We start from the raw sequence: 22,033 nt of genomic DNA on the forward strand, positions 1-22,033 counted from the left end.
GTGGGAAGGGAGGTGCTGCATCTTCTGCCCTTGTGTGGGAAAGGAGCGAGTGATGGAAGAGTGGACTGGGGTGTCGAGGGTATCTGTAGTATTTTGCTTTTGATTCGCTATTATGTTGTATTGTTTTGCACGACAGGCATTGACCAAGGGTTTATATTAGGCTGCAGGTATTACGTTAGTTCCTCAACATAACTGCAGATTTTGCTTATGCTGAGGAATGTGGGCAAGTAGTACCAAAACCCAGGCTTGAAAGCCACACTCATGCAGATGATAACTGTCATTTAGGAAAAAATGAGAATGAAACCACTTCAAATCACAGACAGCTCATATCCATTGTTCAATCCACCAGATAATAGAAAATAGTTGCCCAGTACTTGACTGACTTTCACATCACTACCCATATGGGATGGAGAACCTCTTGTAGCATTTCAAACAGGCTGTTGGAAAGCATGGTTATATTTAAGTGCTATCTTTTTTGTTTAATATTTTTGTTCATTAATGGGAAAAAGGTCAATACTTCAGAATGGGAATTGGTTCAACTTTTTGTCCTTGGTGTCAGTATAAAGCACACCCAGGTTAGATATCATACCACCAGTTAGAAGCAGAGTAAAATCTGCTCCAACAATCTACCTTATCATGGCCTTTAGATGAGTACACCTTGTACTATCCACATTTCAGTTACCATACAGCTTAAGGAAGACTACTAATTTAGTGGCAGCTTAAAGGGGTATTGTCTTTATGGAAAAGTTTATAGTAAACCTTTTTCCTGTCACAATTTATAAATGTTAAATTGCTGGAGCCATTGTTACCCGAGTGATCAACTGGTGATGACCGTATCAAGATTATCTGTCGGTGATATGGACCTCTCAACAGAAATGAAATGGAAGTGTGATGGAATAAAATAATTCACACACATGCTCAATTTTAAACACATTCCTCATTAGACATCGAATTGAATTTAGTAGTGTACCTTTAACTCCATTCTGGAAGTTCTTTTCTCCCATCCTTTTTATTATTGGTTTAGTTTCTCACTTATTCCAAAACATGAAATGGCCAATAGTCTACTAATGGGAAACATACTGCACAATCCAGTGTGCAAAACATAACCACACTCAATGTGGGGTGTTTGTGATTATAGAAGATTAATCTGTATACCAGTGCATCTTGTACAAGGAAAGCTCTGGTATAACTTAATGTTGTCTTTCCTCCTCACTTATTAAGTTTGGGATAGCTGCTCCTGGATGGCATTACATGGAGGATAGGGATGCAAATATGTAACCGTGTAATGCAGGGTTCAGTGTCTACCTTTACTAGGTTGCAGAGAGGCAAGCAGTTGTTGAAACTCCACAACTCCAACTGGTGGAGCCACTGTTCAGTTGGCTATGCGGTGTGTCCATGCGGTGGTGGGTGCATACACTTTTTATGGTGAATTTTCTCGCTCACCATGATGCAAAGGTGTGTAAATGGAGTTGAGGTACAGATCAGCCATGATCAAATTGAATGTAAGAACAGGCTTTAGGGGCTGATTGGCTTACTCCTGTTCCTGTATTCCCTGGAGAAATCCCTCGTACTCGCTGGCCACCTAGTGATGGTGATACCTGTCCTTACCAATTGTCTAATAACCACCTAGTTAGAGGAGCGGGTCCAGCCAGTTAAAGTTAAGCAGCACCCGTACACATACTTGGGAGTGTCTAAGTCATGATTGTAGCCAGCCCACACTTACAATCTCTGGACAGAGCAAAGTGAGATTTGTCCCTAGATAGTGGGAATTTGACATATCAAACAGAGACTCTACTTATGTGGCTTTCTCAATAGGTTGTTTTAGAGACTCACAAGCACAGTGATGGGTTTCAATTAGTATCAGTGACAAAAAATATTAAGGTTGTCTTTTTACATAAGGTGAACATCTTGACACTTCACAAGCCCTGGCTCAGAGGCAACATGCTGCAGCATAGTTCAGAAACATAAATAAATAGAAATACATGGGAAAAATCTTTAATAAAATGGCAACAATAAAACATGGGAGTGGGTGGTGCAATATCTTTGCACAGGTATAGTTTATACACCAGACTCTTGACATCACAAAATCTATCCTTTTCTTATTAGTGAAGCTTGTATTCTGTTCCCAAATTTTAACACTGTGTTAAATATATAACATAGTCATATCTATGCTAAAGGTTTTCAAGGTAGAACACCTACCAGTCTCTAAGGCTATTTACTTGAAATCACTAGATACTAAATATACAATATTTCATGATATCTGAATCAAGAATTTTTTAATTATCATTCAACTTTTAAAATTCTTTGCAAATTCTCCATAACAAGTGTTTATGCAAATACTTTGAGGTTAAAATTTTCTCCATGGCAACACAGGCAAAGTCTGCTAAATTATGCAGAAGAATTTATTCTTGATATCAATGAAATCCAAACCAGTGCCCTCTTTCCCCAGGATACTTTAGCAGCTGTTGGCATTGTGCCCAGCTGACCCACATTTCCTTTCTGTTGAAGTAGACATTGATGTATTGGTGGAGTTTGTTGGTATATTAGAAAATTGTTCACCCTGTTCCCTGGAAATTATCTGTGTGGCCAAGTTGAGGATCTGAATCCAGCAACACTTGCAAAATTCCAGTGCTTATCGATTGCATACTTTTGGCACTCATGTCCTGCAGGTATTTCATTTGTCATCACACATACAACAAGAAGTAGAAGTATATCAGTATGATACACAAGGCACCTGTGTGGTTAGCTGAGAGGGTGCATTGTTGAACTCTTCCAGGAAAACTGTTGAGCAGTTTGAAACAAAGTGTTGTTTTGAGATGATTAAATAAGAAAAGTAATGTGCCAGCAGCGGTCTGATAGAAGCTTCACAAAACTGGAAACATTATGTTTCCAATAATTCCAGACTTAATGAAGCTGTCAAAAAAAATCTGTTAAAAAGAGGCCAAGCACATTATCCATTCCAACGGTTGGAAAACGGAACATTAAGTCGCCTTAGGCCAGTCTCTACTTCCTAACGATTGATTACAGCATGCCTTTAGCAAAACTGTGTAAGTGGATTGCTTGTTTGCCTCCTTGATCTGGATATGAACTAGTCTACAGGTATAGTCTCCTAGGATTAGAGAATCTGTTTGGTTATCATGACTAACTATAAGTTGATCTCTATTCAAGGATAAAATGCAAATCAATTTCAATTGAGTTCAGTGCAAATATTTATGCATTGAGTAAGTCACCCCTCCCGGTACCATATACTATTCTCCATCCAAGGGAGCATATAGGCAATCTGCTTTCAGGCCTTTCTCATTGTCACTCTTGAGCTTGGAGGTATATGAGAATATCCCAGGATAACTTTTCCTCCAACTTTCCCACTCTTTTCCTCAGGATGTGCATAGCTGGGGCTGAGATCTGACAATGGCTGTGTGAGGAATCTATCAACCTTGAGCACCAATTTGCTGTGCTATTATGCTGCTCCCTACATAACAAAGCATCAATCACAAGGCAATATTGTGGGTCACTTCAGCATTGAAATAATTACAATATTATTATCTTTAAAAAATGAATATAGCCTCATTTATCAGCATCGCATTTAGGGTTAAGGCTTCAGGCAACTCAATAGATCACTATCCAAATGTTCTAACATGGTTGTCTGTTCAGATAAGTTATTTATTCAAAATACACCCCATACACAGTTGCAACAGCAAAAAGTGAAGAGTTTTTGAAAGTGGCTGTTGCATAATTGTCAGTTGATGCATCCCACAGACAACGGCTGACGATTTGCATTCCCTGGTCATTAAGCTGGCCCAGCACCACATTGCACACCAGCTTGTATCTAGGGGCGTTGATATCCTTGACTTTCGACCTGATGTGGTCTGTCAAACTCTGCACTAGCTGTACACATGTTACAGGATTATATTTGTTGTCAGCCAAGTAGCTTGAAAGAGTGCTCTCCAAGACCTTCTGGACTTTGTAGGCATCAAACTTGCAACCTTCATCTGGCTGGGCTTTGTAAGTGTTTTCGCATCTCACTTCTCTAATAGGTTGGTACAGAGGCAATCCAGAGAAACTGACCTGACCAGAGGTCATCCAGCTCATGGAATGCCTTTTGCCTAATATCATAGAGCCTTTGCGAGAAAAAGGCACATTGACATTACTTATAACGGAGCTCCTTCTGGATGGGATATGGGGTCTTCCCTCCATGTTCTTCAGATGCAGATGATGTTTGCTGGCATGAACGTCCATGGACTGGGAACTTCTCCGAGTGGAAATGGAGCCTGCACGAGGATGTGGTCCCAAACTATGCCCAGACAGAGCCTGATTGAACTGAGCTAAAGCCTCCTGAGATAAAGGCATCTGTTTGGTTGTCATGGTGAACTGTATATTGATCTGTTTAAAGGATAAAAGATAAATCAATTTTAATTCAGTTCAATGGCTATATCCACTATATACCTCCTCACCTTTAATGCATTTTTAATATCTCCTGCAACATATATTATTCCATGTCTGAAAGGAATTTGTTCCTAGATCTCTGCCAACACCATCCTTGAACCATCTGTTAATTTTTGATAATAGTAGCACAGGGTGAATCATTCTCTGATCTCTCCTTTGTTCTCAGTCTTAACTCTGCACTTTCATGTGATGGAAGGTGTTAATGCAGACAATATTTTCAGGCCACACACTCCTATTTTTCTCTTATTTGCTTCTAGATTTTAAGCATAGGTTCTAAGAACATAAGAAATAGGAGCAGGAGTAGGCCATACGGCCCTTCGAGCCTGCTCTGCCATTCAATAAGATCATGGCTGACCTTCGACCTCAACTCCACTTTCCCGCCCAATCCCCATAACCCTTGATTCCCATGGAGTCCAAAAATCTATCGATCTCAGCCTTGAATATATTCAACAACTGAGACACAGCCCTCTGGGATAGAGAATTCCAAAGATTCACAATCCTCTGAGTGAAGAAATTCCTCCTCATATCAGTCCTAAATGGCCGACCGCTTATCCTGAGACTATGCCCCCTAGTTCTAGACTCTAACTTGCAACTAAATCACTTGAACAGAGGTCAGAATACAGGAATAATCTCCTCCCTCCCCCCAAGCAAAATAGGATAGAAAAGCAAACCAGAAACACAAAACATACAGATTTCTATTAGGGGATGAATTTCTAGGCAGAAGCTAATGGCTCATATAGGTAAATGCAGTACCTGGTGTGGGTTGAACCGTATAGGCTGGGTAAGTCCCAGTATTGATCTATGGTGTTGCTAGATTAGTCAATCTGAACCAGAGCAATAGTACGGATGATACAATGGACATCTGTGCCCATGGGTTAAGGAGGGGGTGAGAAATCAGTCAGGGTTCCTGGTCCTGATAGCTGTTATGTGACAAGTGTGCATACACAGAAGTAGGGTGAGGACGGAATGAGCTTAGCCATGATGACCACATGGATGAGTATTCCACTTACTACTCAGGCTCAGGAGTAAAAATGGTTCCTTGGAAAAAATTCTGAGGGACAGTATTAATCTTCATTTAGAAAGGCACGGATTAATCCATGAACAGAAGCTCGACACCATCCAGGACAAAGCAGCCCGCTTGATTGGCACCCCATCCACCGCCTTAAACATTCACTCCCTCCACCACCAGCGCATGGTGGCTGCAATGTGAACCATCTATAAGATGCACTGCAGCAATTTGCCAAGGCTTCTTCGACAGCACCTCCCAAACCCATGAACTCTACCACCTAGAAGGACAGAGGCAGCAGGCGCATGAGAACAACACCACCTGCACGTTCCCCTCCAAGTCACACACCATCCTGACTTGGAAATATATCGCCATTCCTTCATCGTCACTAGGTCAAAATCCTGGAAGTTCCTACCTAACAGCACTGTGGGAGTACCTTCACCACGTGGACTGCAGCGGTTCAAGAAGGCGGCTCATCACCACCTTCTCAATTAGGAATGCGCAATAAATGCTAACCTTGCCAGCGATGCCCATGTCCCATGAATAAATATTTTAAAAATCAAGGACAGTCAGCATGGATTTGCTAAGGGAAGGTCGTGTCTAACTAACTTGATTGAATTTTTTGAGAAGGTAACAAGGAGGGTTGATGAGGTTAATGTGTTTGATGTAGTCAACATGGATTTTAGCAAGGCTTTTGACAAGGTCCCACATGGCAGACTGGTTAGAAAAGTAAAAGCCCATGGGATCCAAGGGAAAGTGGCAAGTTGGATCCAAAATTGGCTCAGTGGCAGGAAGCAAAAGGTAATGGTCGACGGGTGTTTTTGTGACTGGAATGCTGTTTCCAGTGGGGTTCCGCAGGGCTCAGTACTAGGTCCATTGCTTTTTGTGGTATATACCAATGATTTAAACTTAAATGTAGGGGGCATGATTAAGACGTTTGCAGATGATACAAAAATTGGCTGGGTGGTTGATAGTGAGGAAGAAAGCTGTAGATTGCAGGAAGATATCAATGGGCTGGAAGGTGGGCAGAAAAGTGGCAAATGGAATTCAATCCAGAGAAGTGTGAGGTAATGCATTTGGGGAGGGCAAACAAAGCAAGGGAGTACACAATAAATGGTAGGATACTGAGAGGTGTAGAGGAAGAGAGGGACCTTGGAGTGCATGTGCACAGATACCTGAAGGTAGCAGGACAGGTAGATAAGGTGGTTAAGAAGGCATAGAGGATACTTTCCTTTATTAGCCGAGATATAGAATATAAGAGCAGGGAGGTTATGCTAGAACTGTGATATCTGATGTTCCTGAACCTACAACTTAGACAAACTTTCCTTCTGGACTCACCTGCACAACCTCTTTATTCATAGAATGGCTATTCTTCTCCCACAAAAGAATGATCTACAAGTAATATTTGTAATAATTCCCCTAGACTGAATTGTAATTTGAAGAGCTGCACACTCTTACCTTTGTTCCACGCTGCTCCCATATTCCAATTGTAAACTAAGTAAATATTACATGGGATGGACTTACTATGCACGGTGCCTAATGAAAGAACCTTAATGAATTATCATTAGTATCAGCCTTGGCTCAGTGGTAGTACTCTCGTCTTTGACTCAGAAGGTCATTGGTTCCAAGCCCCTTTCTATGATTTAAGTACATAATCTAGGCTGATGCTTCAGTGCAGTACCTTAGTACTGAGGGAGTACTGCATTGTTGGATGTACTGCCTTTTGGACAAGACATTAAACCAGGGAAGGCCCTGTATACTCCTTAAGATGGATGTAATAGATCCCATGACACTATTTGAAGAAGATCAGGGGAGTTCTCCTGGTCAGCATTTATCACTCAATCACCACCAGCAAAATCAGATGAGCTGGTCATTATTTCATTCCTTTGTGTGGGACTTTGCTGTAGGCAAATTGGCTCCTGTGTTTGCTTACAAAACAACAGAGACTACACTTCAAAGGTAATTCATTGGCTGTAAAGCACTTTGGGATATTCTGAGGATGTGAAAGGTGTTATATGAATGCACGTTCTTTCTTCTTACTTTCTATCTAACAGCTGTTGGAATGAAGCAAGACATGCTTAAAAATGGTTGAGATAGAAAACCGTAAGTGCAGTGTCAGAGATATTAAAATTCCTGACCCCTGCTCTGCAGCTGGGCACCAACAAGCCCTTAAATGGCGGAGGAGAGCAAACTGCTGTCAGATGTTCTGTTGCTGCTGCTTTTTCCACTCGCTTCAAACTGTGACAGTGTGTGAGACATGCTGATGAGGCACGGGAAGCATGCTCGTTATTCTATATGCGTCCAGTGTTGTGTGCGCATATCTTACCCACTGTGCAGTGACTAAAAAGTGTGGATCAATGCTGATTCATGTTATCTCTCAGATCCTGTTTCCATCACATTGCTTTTCATTTCTCTTTTATTTATTATTCCATAGCTGACTCACACAAAAAGCTTCTCTACCAATTGTCCTGAACGATGTGCTTCTGTGTTGTGGAGAAATCCAGTCTAAAAGATTGTACTTTGTCAAAAGTGGGAGAACGTGGGTAGTTGGATGAGGGAAAAATGATAATTTCACAGGCAGGGAACTTTTGCACACAAACAAAAAAATATATAGCTTGCACTTTTTTTTGATATAAAGTTCTCAAGAAAGATTAGCTTAAAAGAATAAACTATGATAAGTGATGGACAGTAGTAAATAAATTAAGTGGTGCAGAATGGATTGTGTACAAAACAAGTAACGGGGGCACAAGTGAGTTATGGGCCTAGAAATTCGACTGCGCAGCACCCTCCTAAGCCCCCAATATGGCGGGCAGGAAGCACACGCTCACATCTGGCCGGAAGTGTGCTGCCTGCCATATTGGTAGAGGAGGCCGCGCTGGCGGTAGGAGTGCCGCCGGCAACATTCTAAGCTCTGCATAATGTATTCAAATTAGGCCCTGTGCTACTTGTGCACAGCTGCAGAGCACGCCTTCAACCAGAGCCATGCTGCCACAAGGAACATTACTGAGCAAACAATCAGCGTGCTCAAGCAACACTTCCGCTGCCTGGACCGTTCTGGAGGAGCTTTGCAGTACATCCCTGAGCGGGTTTCCAGATTTGTTGTCGCCTGCGGCGTGCTACACAACTTTGCCATCATGAGGGACCAGCCCTTACCACCACCTGGGCAGCAATAAGTATAGGAGGAGGAGTAGGAAGAGGCAGACGAGAAAGAGGAGGAGGTAGAGAAGGAAGAGAGGAAGCCAGAGCCACTACCTGCCTGAGATCTCCGAGACAAGCTCATCAGGGAGTACTTCAACAAAATCAGCCCTGCCATTCCCCATTCACCAACAGTCCCATATCCTTTCCACTCTTCTCAAAACCACCATCTGATTGCCTTCCTTCTCTCCAAACTTATGGGACTTGCCCTCACTTCAATACAAAGACGAGTACTAACACCAAATCCAGATCAAAAAACAAATTTATCAAACAAATCATGTCAGCATTCACAAAAGAATGACTAGTCATCCTTGTGCCAGCCCTTAGCGTCTTGTGTGCTTGTTTTCCTATCCTGGAGCTCCGATGAGGTACTTCCCCAATGGCTACAGCTCGGGAGGTTGAAGGCTGCTGAGCTTCTATTGAAAACACTTCAGATGGCCTTAGAGGATGACCTCAAGCAGCTGTGGGCCTAGTGGACCTGGCTGTAGACTGCAGCATCTCAGTGTGCCAGATTTGTCATGAGATGCTCCATCATGGTGGGTTCCACTGCAGTGCTGATGGATCTGATCACTGTTGGACAGAATGGTCTCCATGCTCTGCACAAAGCCATAAGACAATTTGGAGCTGCATGCTCCTCCATGCTCTGCGACATTGTGTGTAAGCTCTCTGGCAGGCTGTCCTGTGCACTTAACATTTCCCTGTGTATGTTCAAGAGCCTTCTTCAGTAGCTTGGGTCTTCAGAGTCAGCAACTGAGTCCTCTGCAGCAGAACTAGAGTGTGTTCTCGCCCTCAGGCGAGCTGGCACCTGTGGCATCCTAACCCCCTGCCCTAGCTCCTGTGTACTTGTGCCCGATGAGTCACCACGTGCAGATCCCTACTTGGACCTAGCCTCTGATGTCAGTATCTGAGCTGGTGCTTGTGAGAGTCAGATCAAGTGACAGTGCATCTTCAGTAATACTGTGCTCCTCCATCGGCTGAGGGGCATCGACTTTCTCAGCAGCTGAAATTAAAGAAAGGGACAAGGGTTAGCTCGTGGTGTGAGGAAGAGCAGAGAGAGAGAGAGAAGTGGTTGGTGAAAGCATCTGCAGCTTGTCATGCAGAGTGTGTGGGGTGAGGTAGAAGTCCGAAGAGACAAAGGGGATCAGGTATAAATAAAACCTGCTCAATGTCTCCTCCGGCATCACTAGTGGCCACGGACTCCGCTCTGTCCCTTCCCGTGATGGCCAGGCCACTGACTTCGATGGGGGGGAGGGTGTGCAGTTGGGCTCTTCCTCCTCCAGTGGCAGCCTGTTGCCTTGTATAGTGTGCGACCTTCTCCTGCAAGAAAGAGCGACATGTGTTAATGAGAGTCTTGTGAGGTGTTTGAAGAATGTGGCTGTCATGGTGAAAAGCTAACAGTCTGTATGTGAGTTGTGGGTGAGTGAGGGTTGTAATAGTGGTGAGTGTGTGAGCATGAGAAGGAGATTTAATGAGGTGTGATGTAGTGATTGCAGGATAGTGCAGGGTAGTGGGGGAGGGTAGTGTTGTCAGTGCTGTTAATGTTGTAATTACTGAGGCTGTGAGTCGTGCAGAAAGTATTTTAGCAGTCCTTTGCTCCTTTTAAAGTTCCTTATCTCAGCCTTGCTGTCAGAGGAAGCAATTATCTGGCGGCCAGGCATTTTGTCACAGGAAGAAAAAGTTAAAAAAAAGTTTCTAGCACATAGGTCATTAGTTTTCTTCAGTCTGTTAGTAATCATCCGCTTGACTGGTTTCCTTCTGATGAGTTTCAGGCAAGGTCAGAGAAGGAATAAGAGCCAATTTCCCTGTATGCAATGACATTTTGCGGGTGGTAGCTCTGTTAAAAGAACCTGTTTTTTAAATCTACATCATACAAATACGAGAAAAGACCTGTAACTGTGGCCAAGAAAACTTCATTTTTATCATAATCCCTCCCAAGGTGGGTTTTGGTGCATCTGATAGCAATGGCTGTAGGCTGGTTACAGGGCCTTCTCCAATTATATTCTTGTTATTGGTGGCAATCCTGTAAAATAAATGGGGCCATTATATCCCCCAATCTGTATTTAAATAAGTCCTGGAAGTTACAATAAGGTAGACTTTCCTCTGCCCTACACTCAAAGAATTGAAGTTCTCCAGGCAAAGAGCAGCAGAAAAAGAGAAGAGACTTATTATAGCTTATTATGCTTTAAAAGGTCATCTGTGGAGAGAACAGATAAGTTAAAGGGATTGTGACAAAAATGAAGTGTTCTTGGCCACAGTTATAAGTCTTTTCTTGGTATTCTATGATGTAGATTAAAAAAAACAGGATATTTTAACAGGCTAAGGACAGTCACCTGAAATGTTAACTTACCTGTTACTCTGCAGATTTTGATTGACCTGCTGTGTGTTTCAAGTATTTTCTGTTTTTGTTTGAGAAAACCATTTCTAAACTGGTTATAAGACATCTAAATTAATGTTAATAGAGATAGTCATTAATGAATCAGATAGTCATCAATAAGAAACAGGAAATACACAGTAGGCCTGTCAGCACCTTAAGAGAAAAAAGTATAGGTTAACATTTTATGTGTAGACTCTTCATCAGAACTGACAAAGTTTAGATGTTGACGGGCCAGCCAAATATTTCCTTCATCTTCTCTTTTTACTTCAGATTTTCAGTAATTAGTTTTTTTTTTATCTCTACAGTCATTAACTCATGGAATGCTTCCACATTCCTGTAATTTTAAATGTGTATATGAAAAGGAGCTATTATCACCTCCATAGCGAGCTATAGGCCAGGCTTCAATCCTGGGTCAATAAGGAAGAGTCTGCTCAGAAAACTCCACTGCTGGGTCACCACATTCGCATGCCAGCTGCACAACTTTGTGTTACAGCAGACACCAGAGAGTATGTCTTCAATTCGTTACCTAGGCGTAAAACTAGCATTGCGGATTGGCCGTCCGTTATAGAAACTGTCCAATTTTTATTAAATTAAAATCTTGTGGTTTCTATAATGGGCAGCTGATTCACAGTGGCAATTTTACACCTGGGCGGCACTTTGAAAATCTACTCCACTGTGCAGTGCAAACATTAAAACATTTTCCCCCCTTTGTTCTTGTTAAAGAGAAACAAAGCTGTAGGGAGGACAACACTTTCAATCAAAATTGGCCCATAAAGATTTCCTAAAATTATTGTTTTTGTCACAATATTTGAATAAAAGTTTGTAATTTTCATAGTTACTGAACAGCTTGCTAGAGTCCTGCCCTGTCCTGGCCACTATTGAATCTTGCAATAGCTTTGGCTCTCCAGGATCAACAGTAATAGACACTGATCTACACTCAGCACAATGAGAGCTGACCAAACTGACGAACTTGTTATTTCCATTTTGTCAGGTCTCCAGCATGTTGCTCCACGGTTATAAGATTGGATAGATTTACTTCAGAAGGTAGAGATAGTCCAATTTGTCCTCACCCATACATTCACACTTCTAGCAGGGGCCACTGGATAAGATCAGACCGGGCAACACTGACCAATATTCTTCCCCATATCTAGGAATGCTGAGGCCAACTGTAGATGTCCTACTGCTGCCTTGGTTAAGATCAATTAGCTCAGCACAGACCAGGGATTGAGCCTGAGATCGGATGTTCCCTCGACAGCTCCTTTATTCGGCTGAAGTAACAAGGGTTGCCAAGAATATCACAATCTTGTGCACACCAAAGGAAGGTAACATGTTGCAACAGGTAAAGAAAATGCCATGGTAATGTTTCAACCTGTTTTATTCATACAGCAACCTAATATAATGATTCAAATTGCACTGAAGAAAACATCTTGGCCTCGAAATTCCTGCGGGCCACTGCACTGCTGGAATCGTGGCTGGGCGGGACGTCCGGCTGCCAACCGATCCTGACACTGATCCCATTCCAAATCCCAGGATTAGTGCATTTGCATATTGTGAAGCAGTTGGGAATATGGAGGTGAAATTGATCTTGGGCAGTAGTGCAAAAAGAAAGGTAATGAAAATCCACAGCCCGTTTTACACTCTGCCCGATTTTTCTTTTCCATCAGGAGGAGTGTAAAACAGGATGCCAATTCATGATCGCCCATTTTGCACTACTGCCCAAGACCAGCTTTCCCCCTTACAAGCCCCTGCCATGCCTGAGTTTACACCAAGAGTGGAAGGAAAATTTGTGGGGAGGCAGACAAGGAGTGCAACTCCTTCCTGCCAAGGAAACTAGATGTGGGGGAAGGGGAAGAAAAGCTCAAGGTGAGGGTGTAGAGAAGTGGTGCAGCAGCAGGCTATACGTCTTGCTGTTTAAAGAGGCAACAGCAGTAATTAGGCAGGATGCGCAAACTACATTGAAAGCAGGGCAGAAAGGGCAGCAGGCTAACTTCGGGCAACCAATTTTTCTGAAGCTGACCTGGATGTTCTCCTGAGTGAGACACAGCAGAGGAAAATGGTTTGTTTGGGGTGGGTGGCAAGAAGTCTGTCAGTGCCACATCGCTACCTCCAAGAGATGTAGTGCAGGAAGAAGTTCAACAATCTGAACAGGACAGCCAGGTAAGATAACTCTACTTCCTATTTTCTTGAATAAATTTTAATTATATTGTAGCAGTCCCACACACCTTAACCTCACAGTGGTCATGGGCTATAGTATGCACCAGTGGCCCCTGGTACCATCACTCTACCAAATGCAACCTGCAAGCAGACTTTCTTTCACAGTGCCCTATGCAGGCATACACTACCATTCCTCACCTCACCTGTCATTGCTCGCTTGCAGCACCTGTCATTCCTTCTGTTTCTTAAATGCAGTTAAGGGGAAGCTAGATAAGCACATGAGGGAGAAAGGTATAGAAGGGTATCCTGATAGGGTTAGATGAAGTAGGGAGGGAGGAGGCTCATATGGAGCATAAACGTTGGCATAGACCAGTTGGGCCGAATGGCCTGTTTCTGTGCTGTAGTTTCGATGTAACTCAATGTAACTTCTGATAGCAGGCATTGTCCAGCCTTGCATGCAACTCACATGGCTTTCAATCGTTTTTTTTCTGACTAAAGAAGGTCGCCCATAAAGGAAAGCCTGGGAATCTCAGGCTGCAAGTGGTTGTCTCTCCCCTCTTCCGACCTCAGTTCCATCCCATAAGGAGAAGAAGCACTCCAGCTCCTGGGAAGGCACATAGCAGATTGAGTTGCAGACAGAGACATTGGAGGGCCTGCATACCAGTCACTGCCTCCAATGTGGAGGCAGTGATTACTGATCCTCAAGCCTTGGGAGATTGTGTAGAGAGAACACTGGCGAATAGCTTGCAAGACCTTTAAAGCCCCACCTGCATAGTTTTTCAGCATCTCACTACAACTATTAGATCTACCCTTCTGCTGATCAGTGGGCAGTCAGATCAAGGGCTCAATATCAATAGCATGGAAGGAGTCCACATACAAGATTCTATGGCTCCTCATGATCACATGTATGAACTCCCACCCCCTCGAGCCCTTCAGATGTAATTGGAGGCAAGCCCAGGTTACCCAGGCAGTTGCAGTAGAGGTGCAGCCTGCAGCAGTCATCCCAAAACTCAGCTGCCCCAAGACGTGAGCCACCTTAGTCCCAATATGCAATGAATTACTTTTGAAATGCATTTACTGTTGTTATATAGGAAAATATGACAGTCTGTTTGCACACAGCAAGTGAGATGCATTATTAGTAAAACTGCTTTGATGGTTTTGGTTGAAGGTGGAATATTAGCCAGGGAGTACTCCCTCCTCTTCTTTAAATAATGTCATGAGATCTTTTGCATCTATCCAAACAGACAAATGGAGATTCAGTTTAATGTCCTACCCAAAAGACATCACCCCTCAGCACTCTACTAAGACATCAACCTAGATTATATGCTCAAATTCTGGACAGGGATTTGAACCTACAACCCTTTGGCGTCAGAGGCTATTAATTGAGCCAAGAGCTTGACATAGTATGTACTATTCCCACTGCTAGGCAGATTATCTACCCCTCAGGCTTTTGCCAGTGATTACTCTTGATCTAAGCTGCTCACTGTAAAATGCATCACCACCAAGAATGATTTGATCTAATATTTTCCAAACCTCCATGTGGCAAAATGCCTGGACTCACTTCATTTTCTAACAGTACAGCTGAGGTCTTGAGCCTGGCACTTGCTGAATTACGGAGAGTAACACAGTGCATTGTACCTCCACGCTATGCTAAAAGTTACAAATTGAGGATCATGCAGTATTAATGTTCATTGGCATGCATGTGTAAATATCTACACAAAGCTTGAATGTTGCATTGCCTTGATGCAATATCAACCTGTGTTTCAACAAAACAAAACTGCAAAGCAAATAACAATAGTATTATTCAACAAAAGCAATGCATTTTTCTTGCACTGATTCCAAGATAATGCCTTTTCAACAAATTTTTGAGACTATATGATTTTTTCATCCACTCTTCACTCGAGGGGAAATTTGTAATAAAAAAAAATAGAATTGGGTAAGAATTAAATACAGTGCATTATCTAGCTGATTTTAACCACTGTAAAACTGTTTTGAAAGAAACTTTTACCAGCAAGAAGTTAAACAATCTTACCCTAGAAAGACAGTGAAGGAAACAAATCTCTGATAATTTTCTGTAGTCCAAGTTAAAAAAGAATTAAGACTTCTCCAAAACCGTACTTGCTGCAGTGACCAACTTAGAAGCAGTTTTAAAAATTGATTTGTCCTGATGTAAACTTTGGTTTATAGTAATATGTTTTACACTTCCATGGGGATGTTATCAGCTCTCTTTGAGCCTCCTAAAATGACTGCAATTGGAAAAAAAAGGCTTAATCATTCTCCCAGTGCATTCACCACCTGATAAACGATTGACCATTGATTGAAAGGCTTATTGCACCACTGCACTACATGAAGGAAAGCAGTCTCAAACTATTGGGGCAGCACAGGTCTGGGAAGCTTGCCACCCATACACGTCTCCAAGGTGACAGCTTCAGCCCTGTGACAATTTTCTCGAACAATATTAACTTTTGTCAAAGTCCAAGTCCTATTGGGTATAAATTTTATCTCAATGCCTTTAGCATGTTTGACATCAGCCCCCTTACGCTTTTCAAAACTTTCAAGTCATTAGTATTTGTTAGTCCCTGGCAGTTTTGGGGCGGTCTAAAAACTAAGCTGGCTCTGTTTCCACATACCTATATCTGCAGTTAATTTTTAAATAAATGCTGTAACATTTTTAGTTGTAATTTAATTTTTTCTCATTTTTAATTGTTCTTAAATTTGTCCATGTATCTTCCCCCGCCATCAGGGCAGGCAGGAGAACTTTCCCCAGATGTCCATTAATGCTGTAGTAAAACTGGCTTCTGGTGGAGCAGTTAGCCCTCTAATTTTGCTTTCTGCCTATGCAGAAGTACTTGGCCTCTGCCACATATGTTCCCAAAGTTCAAGAACGCACTCTTTTGGGAATTGTGGATGCAATACCTCACTGAAATGGCCATTCATATGTCAGCTTAATTAGTGAGTGTTGGCAGGCTATCTATCCACTATAACAGTCAAGTCCAATCCTATCCTTAACCAGTCTCCACGCAGATTTACTTTCTGGGAGGAGTTATTGAAGATCAATAAGGAATGAGCCCAGTGACATTAAAGCCAAGTGTTACACCACTACTGTTGTATCTGCTGAGACCAGGTAACTCAACACAGACCTAGGCTTTTCCTTGTTTGTGTGAACATAAGAACATAAGAAATAGGAGCAGGAGTAGGCCATATGGACCCTTGAGCTTGTTCCGCCATTCAATCAGATCATGACTGATCTTCGACCTCAACTCCACTTTCCCGCTCGATACCCATATCCCTTGATTCCCCTTGAGTCCAAAAATCTATCCATCTCAGCCTTGAATATATTCAATGACTCAGCATCCACAGCCCTCTGGGGTAGAGAATTCCAAAGATTCACAACCCTTTGTGTGAAGAAATTCCTCCTCATCTCAATCTTAAATGGCTGCCCCCTTATCCTGCAACTATGCCCCCTAGTTCTAGGCTCTCTAGCCAGGGGAAACAATCTCTCAGCATCTACTCTGTCAAGCCCCCTCATAATCTTATAAGTTTCAATGAGATCACCTGTCATTCTTCTAAACTCCGGAGAGTATAGGCCCATTCTACTCAACCTCTCTTCATAGGGCAACTCTCTCATCCCAGGAATTAATCTAGTGAACCCTCATTGCACCGCCTCCAAGGCAAGTATATCCTTCCTTAGATAAGGAGACCAAAACTGTACGCAGTACGCAGTGTGGCTCAGTTCCAAACTGAACAGTGTATTTAACGACTGAACATCCCAACGCCGTGGTATCTTCTGTATGAAGGATCTACAGGTGATGGAATTGTGTTCTTTGGACACTGACATTTCTGTGTATCACAGTGTCTCACGGTGCTCATTTTATTCAGTAGCTCTAAATAATATTTGTGATCTTATTCTAATGCAGGTCCAGATGCATTTTCACCTGAATTTATTAGAATTCCTGGGACTCATTGAAGTGCATAAATGCTAAGTTTCATTGGGGTGAGATAAAAGTACATATTTTAAAAAATATTTTTATTAGATGAGTCATACAATACTTGGAGGAATAAAGTATTGTGCAATTTGACAGCTGCATTATCTTTGAAGCAATAAAGCAGTTACACAGCCGCTAGACACTACATTAAACCCATTAGCCCCCTCATTGATGATGCATAAGAGAAGATATGCAGTAAGATAAGCAGAGAGGAGCAAGAAAAAATGGAGTCTATTTTTTGAGTTTCAGTAATTGTTAATGGAGTCTAACAATCCATTTTGAAAATAGCAAACTTGGGGAAAAGATTCCCTCTGTCCACTATGTGTGTTTATATCATAAACAAGTTTAAAGATTTTATTTGCAATTTTTCTACAAAGAGTGAGCTGAGGAAACTTTCCCCCAGGTGTAAAGATATGTCTACACAATCTTATTTTCCATGTGGGTTCAATGTGGTTTTAGATGTTTCTACTAATGTACCAAATACACCATTGAAACCAATTACTAGGGAATGGATCCAAGCAAATTAAGTAACAAGCTGGTCCTGGATATTACAAAAGCCTAATAACACCTACGCAAAATAGTCCAGCTTGGACCAGGTTTTCAGTAACACCACAATACTTAAGTGTGTAAGATGGGCAGTTTTCTTTATAAATATCAAAGCATTTCCTATGTACAATCACTGTCCATACTTTACAGATGCATTTTGGTGTATAATTCACACAAGAAAGTTTCAGTAAAGTTGCTGGTTTTTATGATGCTTCTAACAAAACTTTTGGGAGCTTTCGGAGGCTTCCTCCTTCGTCAGGTGAACGATGTGAAATCGTTCACCTGACGAAGGAGGAAGCCTCCGAAAGCTTGTGAATTTAAAATAAAATTGCTGGACTATAACTTGGTGTTGTAAAATTGTTTACAATTGTCAACCCCAGTCCATCACCGGCATCTCCACATCAAAACTTTTGGGATGATTTTACATTCCTACAGTGGAAATTATGTACAGTAAGGAAATGTTAGTGCTTGTAACATATCAATTCCTAATTATCAAATTTGCTTGGACCCTATGTTAGTGAATGTCCTCCAAAATAAAAAAGCACTGCATGTGGGAAGATTTTCCAAAACTTCCGCAACTTCTACATAAAAAGAAAAACAGTTTTCATGTTGCAACGTCCCAGTATGTGATTTGCTGTGAAGGAGAAAAAAAGGTACTGGACATAAAAGTGGCAGAATATACGGTTTACTTCAAGCATCTGATAAACAGAAAAAGTAAATAACTACAATCTCCTTTCTTCATACAGAGCAACAGTTTGTACAATTAATCTTACTACACATCATTGTCAAATTTAGGACAAATGCCATATAAAAATACAAAGAATATGGATATCAAATAGTTGTAGTTATAAACAACATATAACAAATTTTAAAATAAATCACGTTGCAATGAACTGAGTTGACAATGTCAATTGTTTCTTATGTACTTGCACTGAATAATTTGAAAAATTACTTTTATTCTTCTTTAGATTTCAGATATCATTTTAGACTGTTGCCAAGCTTCTGGAGTCCCTATCATTCAGAGGATCCTTTTAAAGGATAGCACTTAGGGTTCGGTGTCAAACCAACAATCAGAGTACTAACCCATACCCCATGGATTGTCAAGATGGAATTTCAGAGAAACACATTGGAAAGAGAAAAATCTTGCACGATATAGTGCAGATGTGGCCATTAGAAGAAAGTAAGTGCATTTATAAGCACGTTTCACAACCTCAGGGCACCCCAAAGGGCTTCATAGCCAATGAAGTCCTTCTGAAATGTAATCACTGTTGTAATGTAGGGAAATGTGGCAGCCAATTTGCACACAGCAAGGTCCCACAAACAGTAATGAGCTAAATGACCAGTTAAACAGTTTCAGTAGTGTTGGTTGAGGGATAAATGTTAGCCGGGACACCAGCAGAATTCCCCTGCTTTTCTTCGAATAGTGCCATAGTATCTTTTACATACACCTGAGCGGGCAGACATGTTTAGCATCTTATCCGAAAGATGGTACCTACGACAGTGCAGCACTCCCCCAGTACTGCACTGAAGTGTCAGCCTAGATTATGTGCTCAAGTCCTGAAGTGGGGCTTGGACCCACAATCTTCTGACTCAGAGAGTGCTACCACTGAGCCACAGCTGGCACTTCCCAAGACAAACAATTTTGAATAATTTAGAAGAAAAAAAATGATTTTTAGGCTCCTCTGACAGCTCAATGGTTAAATGAACTGGATGGTGTGGTACTGAGCCACTAAGACCAGGAAGGTCCAGGATATTTAATTCCAATCTGTACCAAATTAATTAGTCTCAGTTCAGACAGCAGTGGAGTACTACAATTGGGCTCAGCAACTCTTTGCTGGAGAGAAGAGTAACAAGGTAAGGTTCCTGTTCTAGATCACTAATTTTCCTGACTGCTGTTAGAAAGTGCAGGTTGGGTGAGAACTGCTTCCACAGATTTACTGTTTAGGATTACACAAGAATAATGGCCATCTGGGTGAGATATAGGTGAGTGCAATTGCCTGAGAAATGATACCCAGCTTGGGTCATTGCCTTTGGGAGAATGGGGGAAAAGTTGAAGTGATATTTTCAAATTGGTTTGCCTATTTTAATTGGACCAATAGCAGCGGCTCTGGGTTTCCAGTGTCATTAGGCATCTGAAGCATGCGTATTTTTGACGGACCAGTACAGGTGACACTGGGTTGCCCCAGAAAAACAGCTCGACAAATGGCCCCTCAGCTGAGGAGGCACCACTAACATAATAATTTAAACATAAAGTCCAATTAACTAAAATAAACGTATAATGCCAAATCATAACATTATTATCTATGTTAATTAGACACCCTATACCCTGCGGTGCCCACCAGTTATGGAAGACCCCGAGCGTACCCGAGTGATACAGAATCGGTTTATATCCCTGAGGGGCAAGAACTCTACTTGCCAAAAAAAAAGCCATGGACAACTAAAGAGGTAAGGGACAGTATAAGACATAAGGAAAGGGCATACAAAAAGGCAAAAAATGGCACAGATCCTGGCGAATGGGAAAGATACAAAGATCAACAAAGGGTCACAAAACAGATAGTAAGAGCTACAAAAAGGGAGTATGAAAAGAAACTTGCAAGGGATATCAAAACCAATACGAAGAACTTTTATAGTTATATTAGGAAAAAGAGGGTGGTCAGGAGCAGTGTTGGCCCCTTAAAAACTGAAAGTGGGGATATTGTCATTGACAATGGGGAAATGGCGGACATGTTGAACAATTACTTTGCGTCAGTATTTACAGTAGAAAAAGAGGATAGCATGCTGGAAATCCCAAGAAAACTAATATTGAATCGGGGACAGGGACTCGATAAAATTAACATAAGTAAAGCAACAGTAATGAAGAAAATAATAGCACTAAAGAGTGACAAATCCCCAGGACCAGATGGTTTCCATCCCAGGGTTTTAAAGGAAGTAGGTGAGCACATTGCAGATGCCCTAACTATAATCTTTCAAAGTTCTCTAGATTCAGGAACTGTCCCTCTAGATTGGAAAATTGCACATGTCACTCCGCTTTTTAAGAAAGGAGAGGGAGGGAAACCAGGGAATTATAGACCAGTTAGCCTAACATCTGTTGTGGGGAAAATGCTGGAGTCTATAATTAAGGATAGGGTGACTGAACACCTCGAGAATTTTCAGTTAACCAGAGAGAGCCAGCATGGATTTGTGAAAGGTAGGTCATGCCTGACAAACCTGATTGAATTTTTTGAAGAGGTAACTAAAGTAGTGGACAGGGGAATGTCAATGGATGTTATTTATATGGACTTCCAGAAGGCATTTGATAAGGTCCCACATAAGAGACTGTTAGCTAAGATAGAAGCCCATGGAATCGAGGGAAAAGTACTGACTTGGTTAGGAAGTTGGCTGAGCGAAAGGCGACAGAGAGTAGGGATAATGGGTAGGTACTCACATTAGCAGGATGTGACTAATGGAGTCCCACAGGGATCTGTCTTGGGGCCTCAATTATTCACAATATTTATTAATGACTTAGATGAAGGCATAGAAAGTCTCATATCTAAGTTTGCCGATGACACAAAGATTGGTGGCATTGTAAGCAGTGGAGATGAAAACATAAAATTACAAAGCGATATTGATAAATTAGGTGAATGGGCAAAACTGTGGCAAATGGAATTCAATGTAGACAAATGTGAGGTCATCCACTTTGGATCAAAAAAGGATAGAACAGGGTACTTTCTCAATGGTAAAAAGTTAAAAACAGTGGATGTCCAAAGGGACTTAGGGGGTACAGGTACATAAATCATTGAAGTGTCATGAACAGGTGCAGAAAATAATCAATAAGGCTAATGGAATGCTGGCCTTTATATCTAGAGGACTAGAGTACAAGGAGGCAGAAGTTATGCTGCAGCTATACAAAACCCTGGTTAGAACATAAGAACATAAGAACATAAGAAATTGGAGCAGGAGTAGGCCAATCGGCCCCTCGAGCCTGCTCCGCCATTCAATAAGATCATGGCTGATCTGATCCCAACCACAAATCTAAAGAACACAAGTCGGAGCAGGACCCGGCCACATAGCCCCTGGGCCCTCTCCGCCACCCACAGGGCATTGACCGATCCGAACTCAGCTTCATGTCCAATTTCCTGCCCGCTCCCCATAACCCCTAATTCCCTTTACTTCTAGGAAACTGTCTATTTCTGTTTTAAATTTATCTAATGATGTAGCTTCCACAGCTTCCTGGGGCAGCAAATTCCACAGACCTACCACCCCCTGAGTGAAGAAGTTTCTCCTCATCTCAGTTTTGAAAGAGCAGCCCCTTATTCTAAGATTATGCCCCCTAGTTCTAGTTTCACCCAT

At 41.9% G+C, this 22,033-nt stretch overlaps 1 protein-coding gene across 1 annotated transcript; it reads right to left on the reverse strand.

The window, feature by feature from the left end:
* Nucleotides 1–1,989: 1,989 nt before the first annotated feature.
* On the reverse strand, nt 1,990–8,582 carry LOC137324892 (dynein light chain Tctex-type 5). The gene is made up of 2 exons (XM_067989585.1): nt 8,454–8,582; nt 1,990–4,380 (listed from the first exon to the last, which is right to left on the reverse strand). Exons 1-2 carry the CDS (start codon nt 8,580–8,582, stop codon nt 3,661–3,663), a joined length of 849 nt encoding a protein of 282 aa, XP_067845686.1. The 3' UTR covers nt 1,990–3,660.
* Between the last annotated feature and the right edge of the window lie 13,451 nt (nt 8,583–22,033).

This window comes from Heptranchias perlo, chromosome 9 (assembly GCF_035084215.1).
Source record: "Heptranchias perlo isolate sHepPer1 chromosome 9, sHepPer1.hap1, whole genome shotgun sequence".
NCBI lineage: Eukaryota > Metazoa > Chordata > Chondrichthyes > Hexanchiformes > Hexanchidae > Heptranchias > Heptranchias perlo.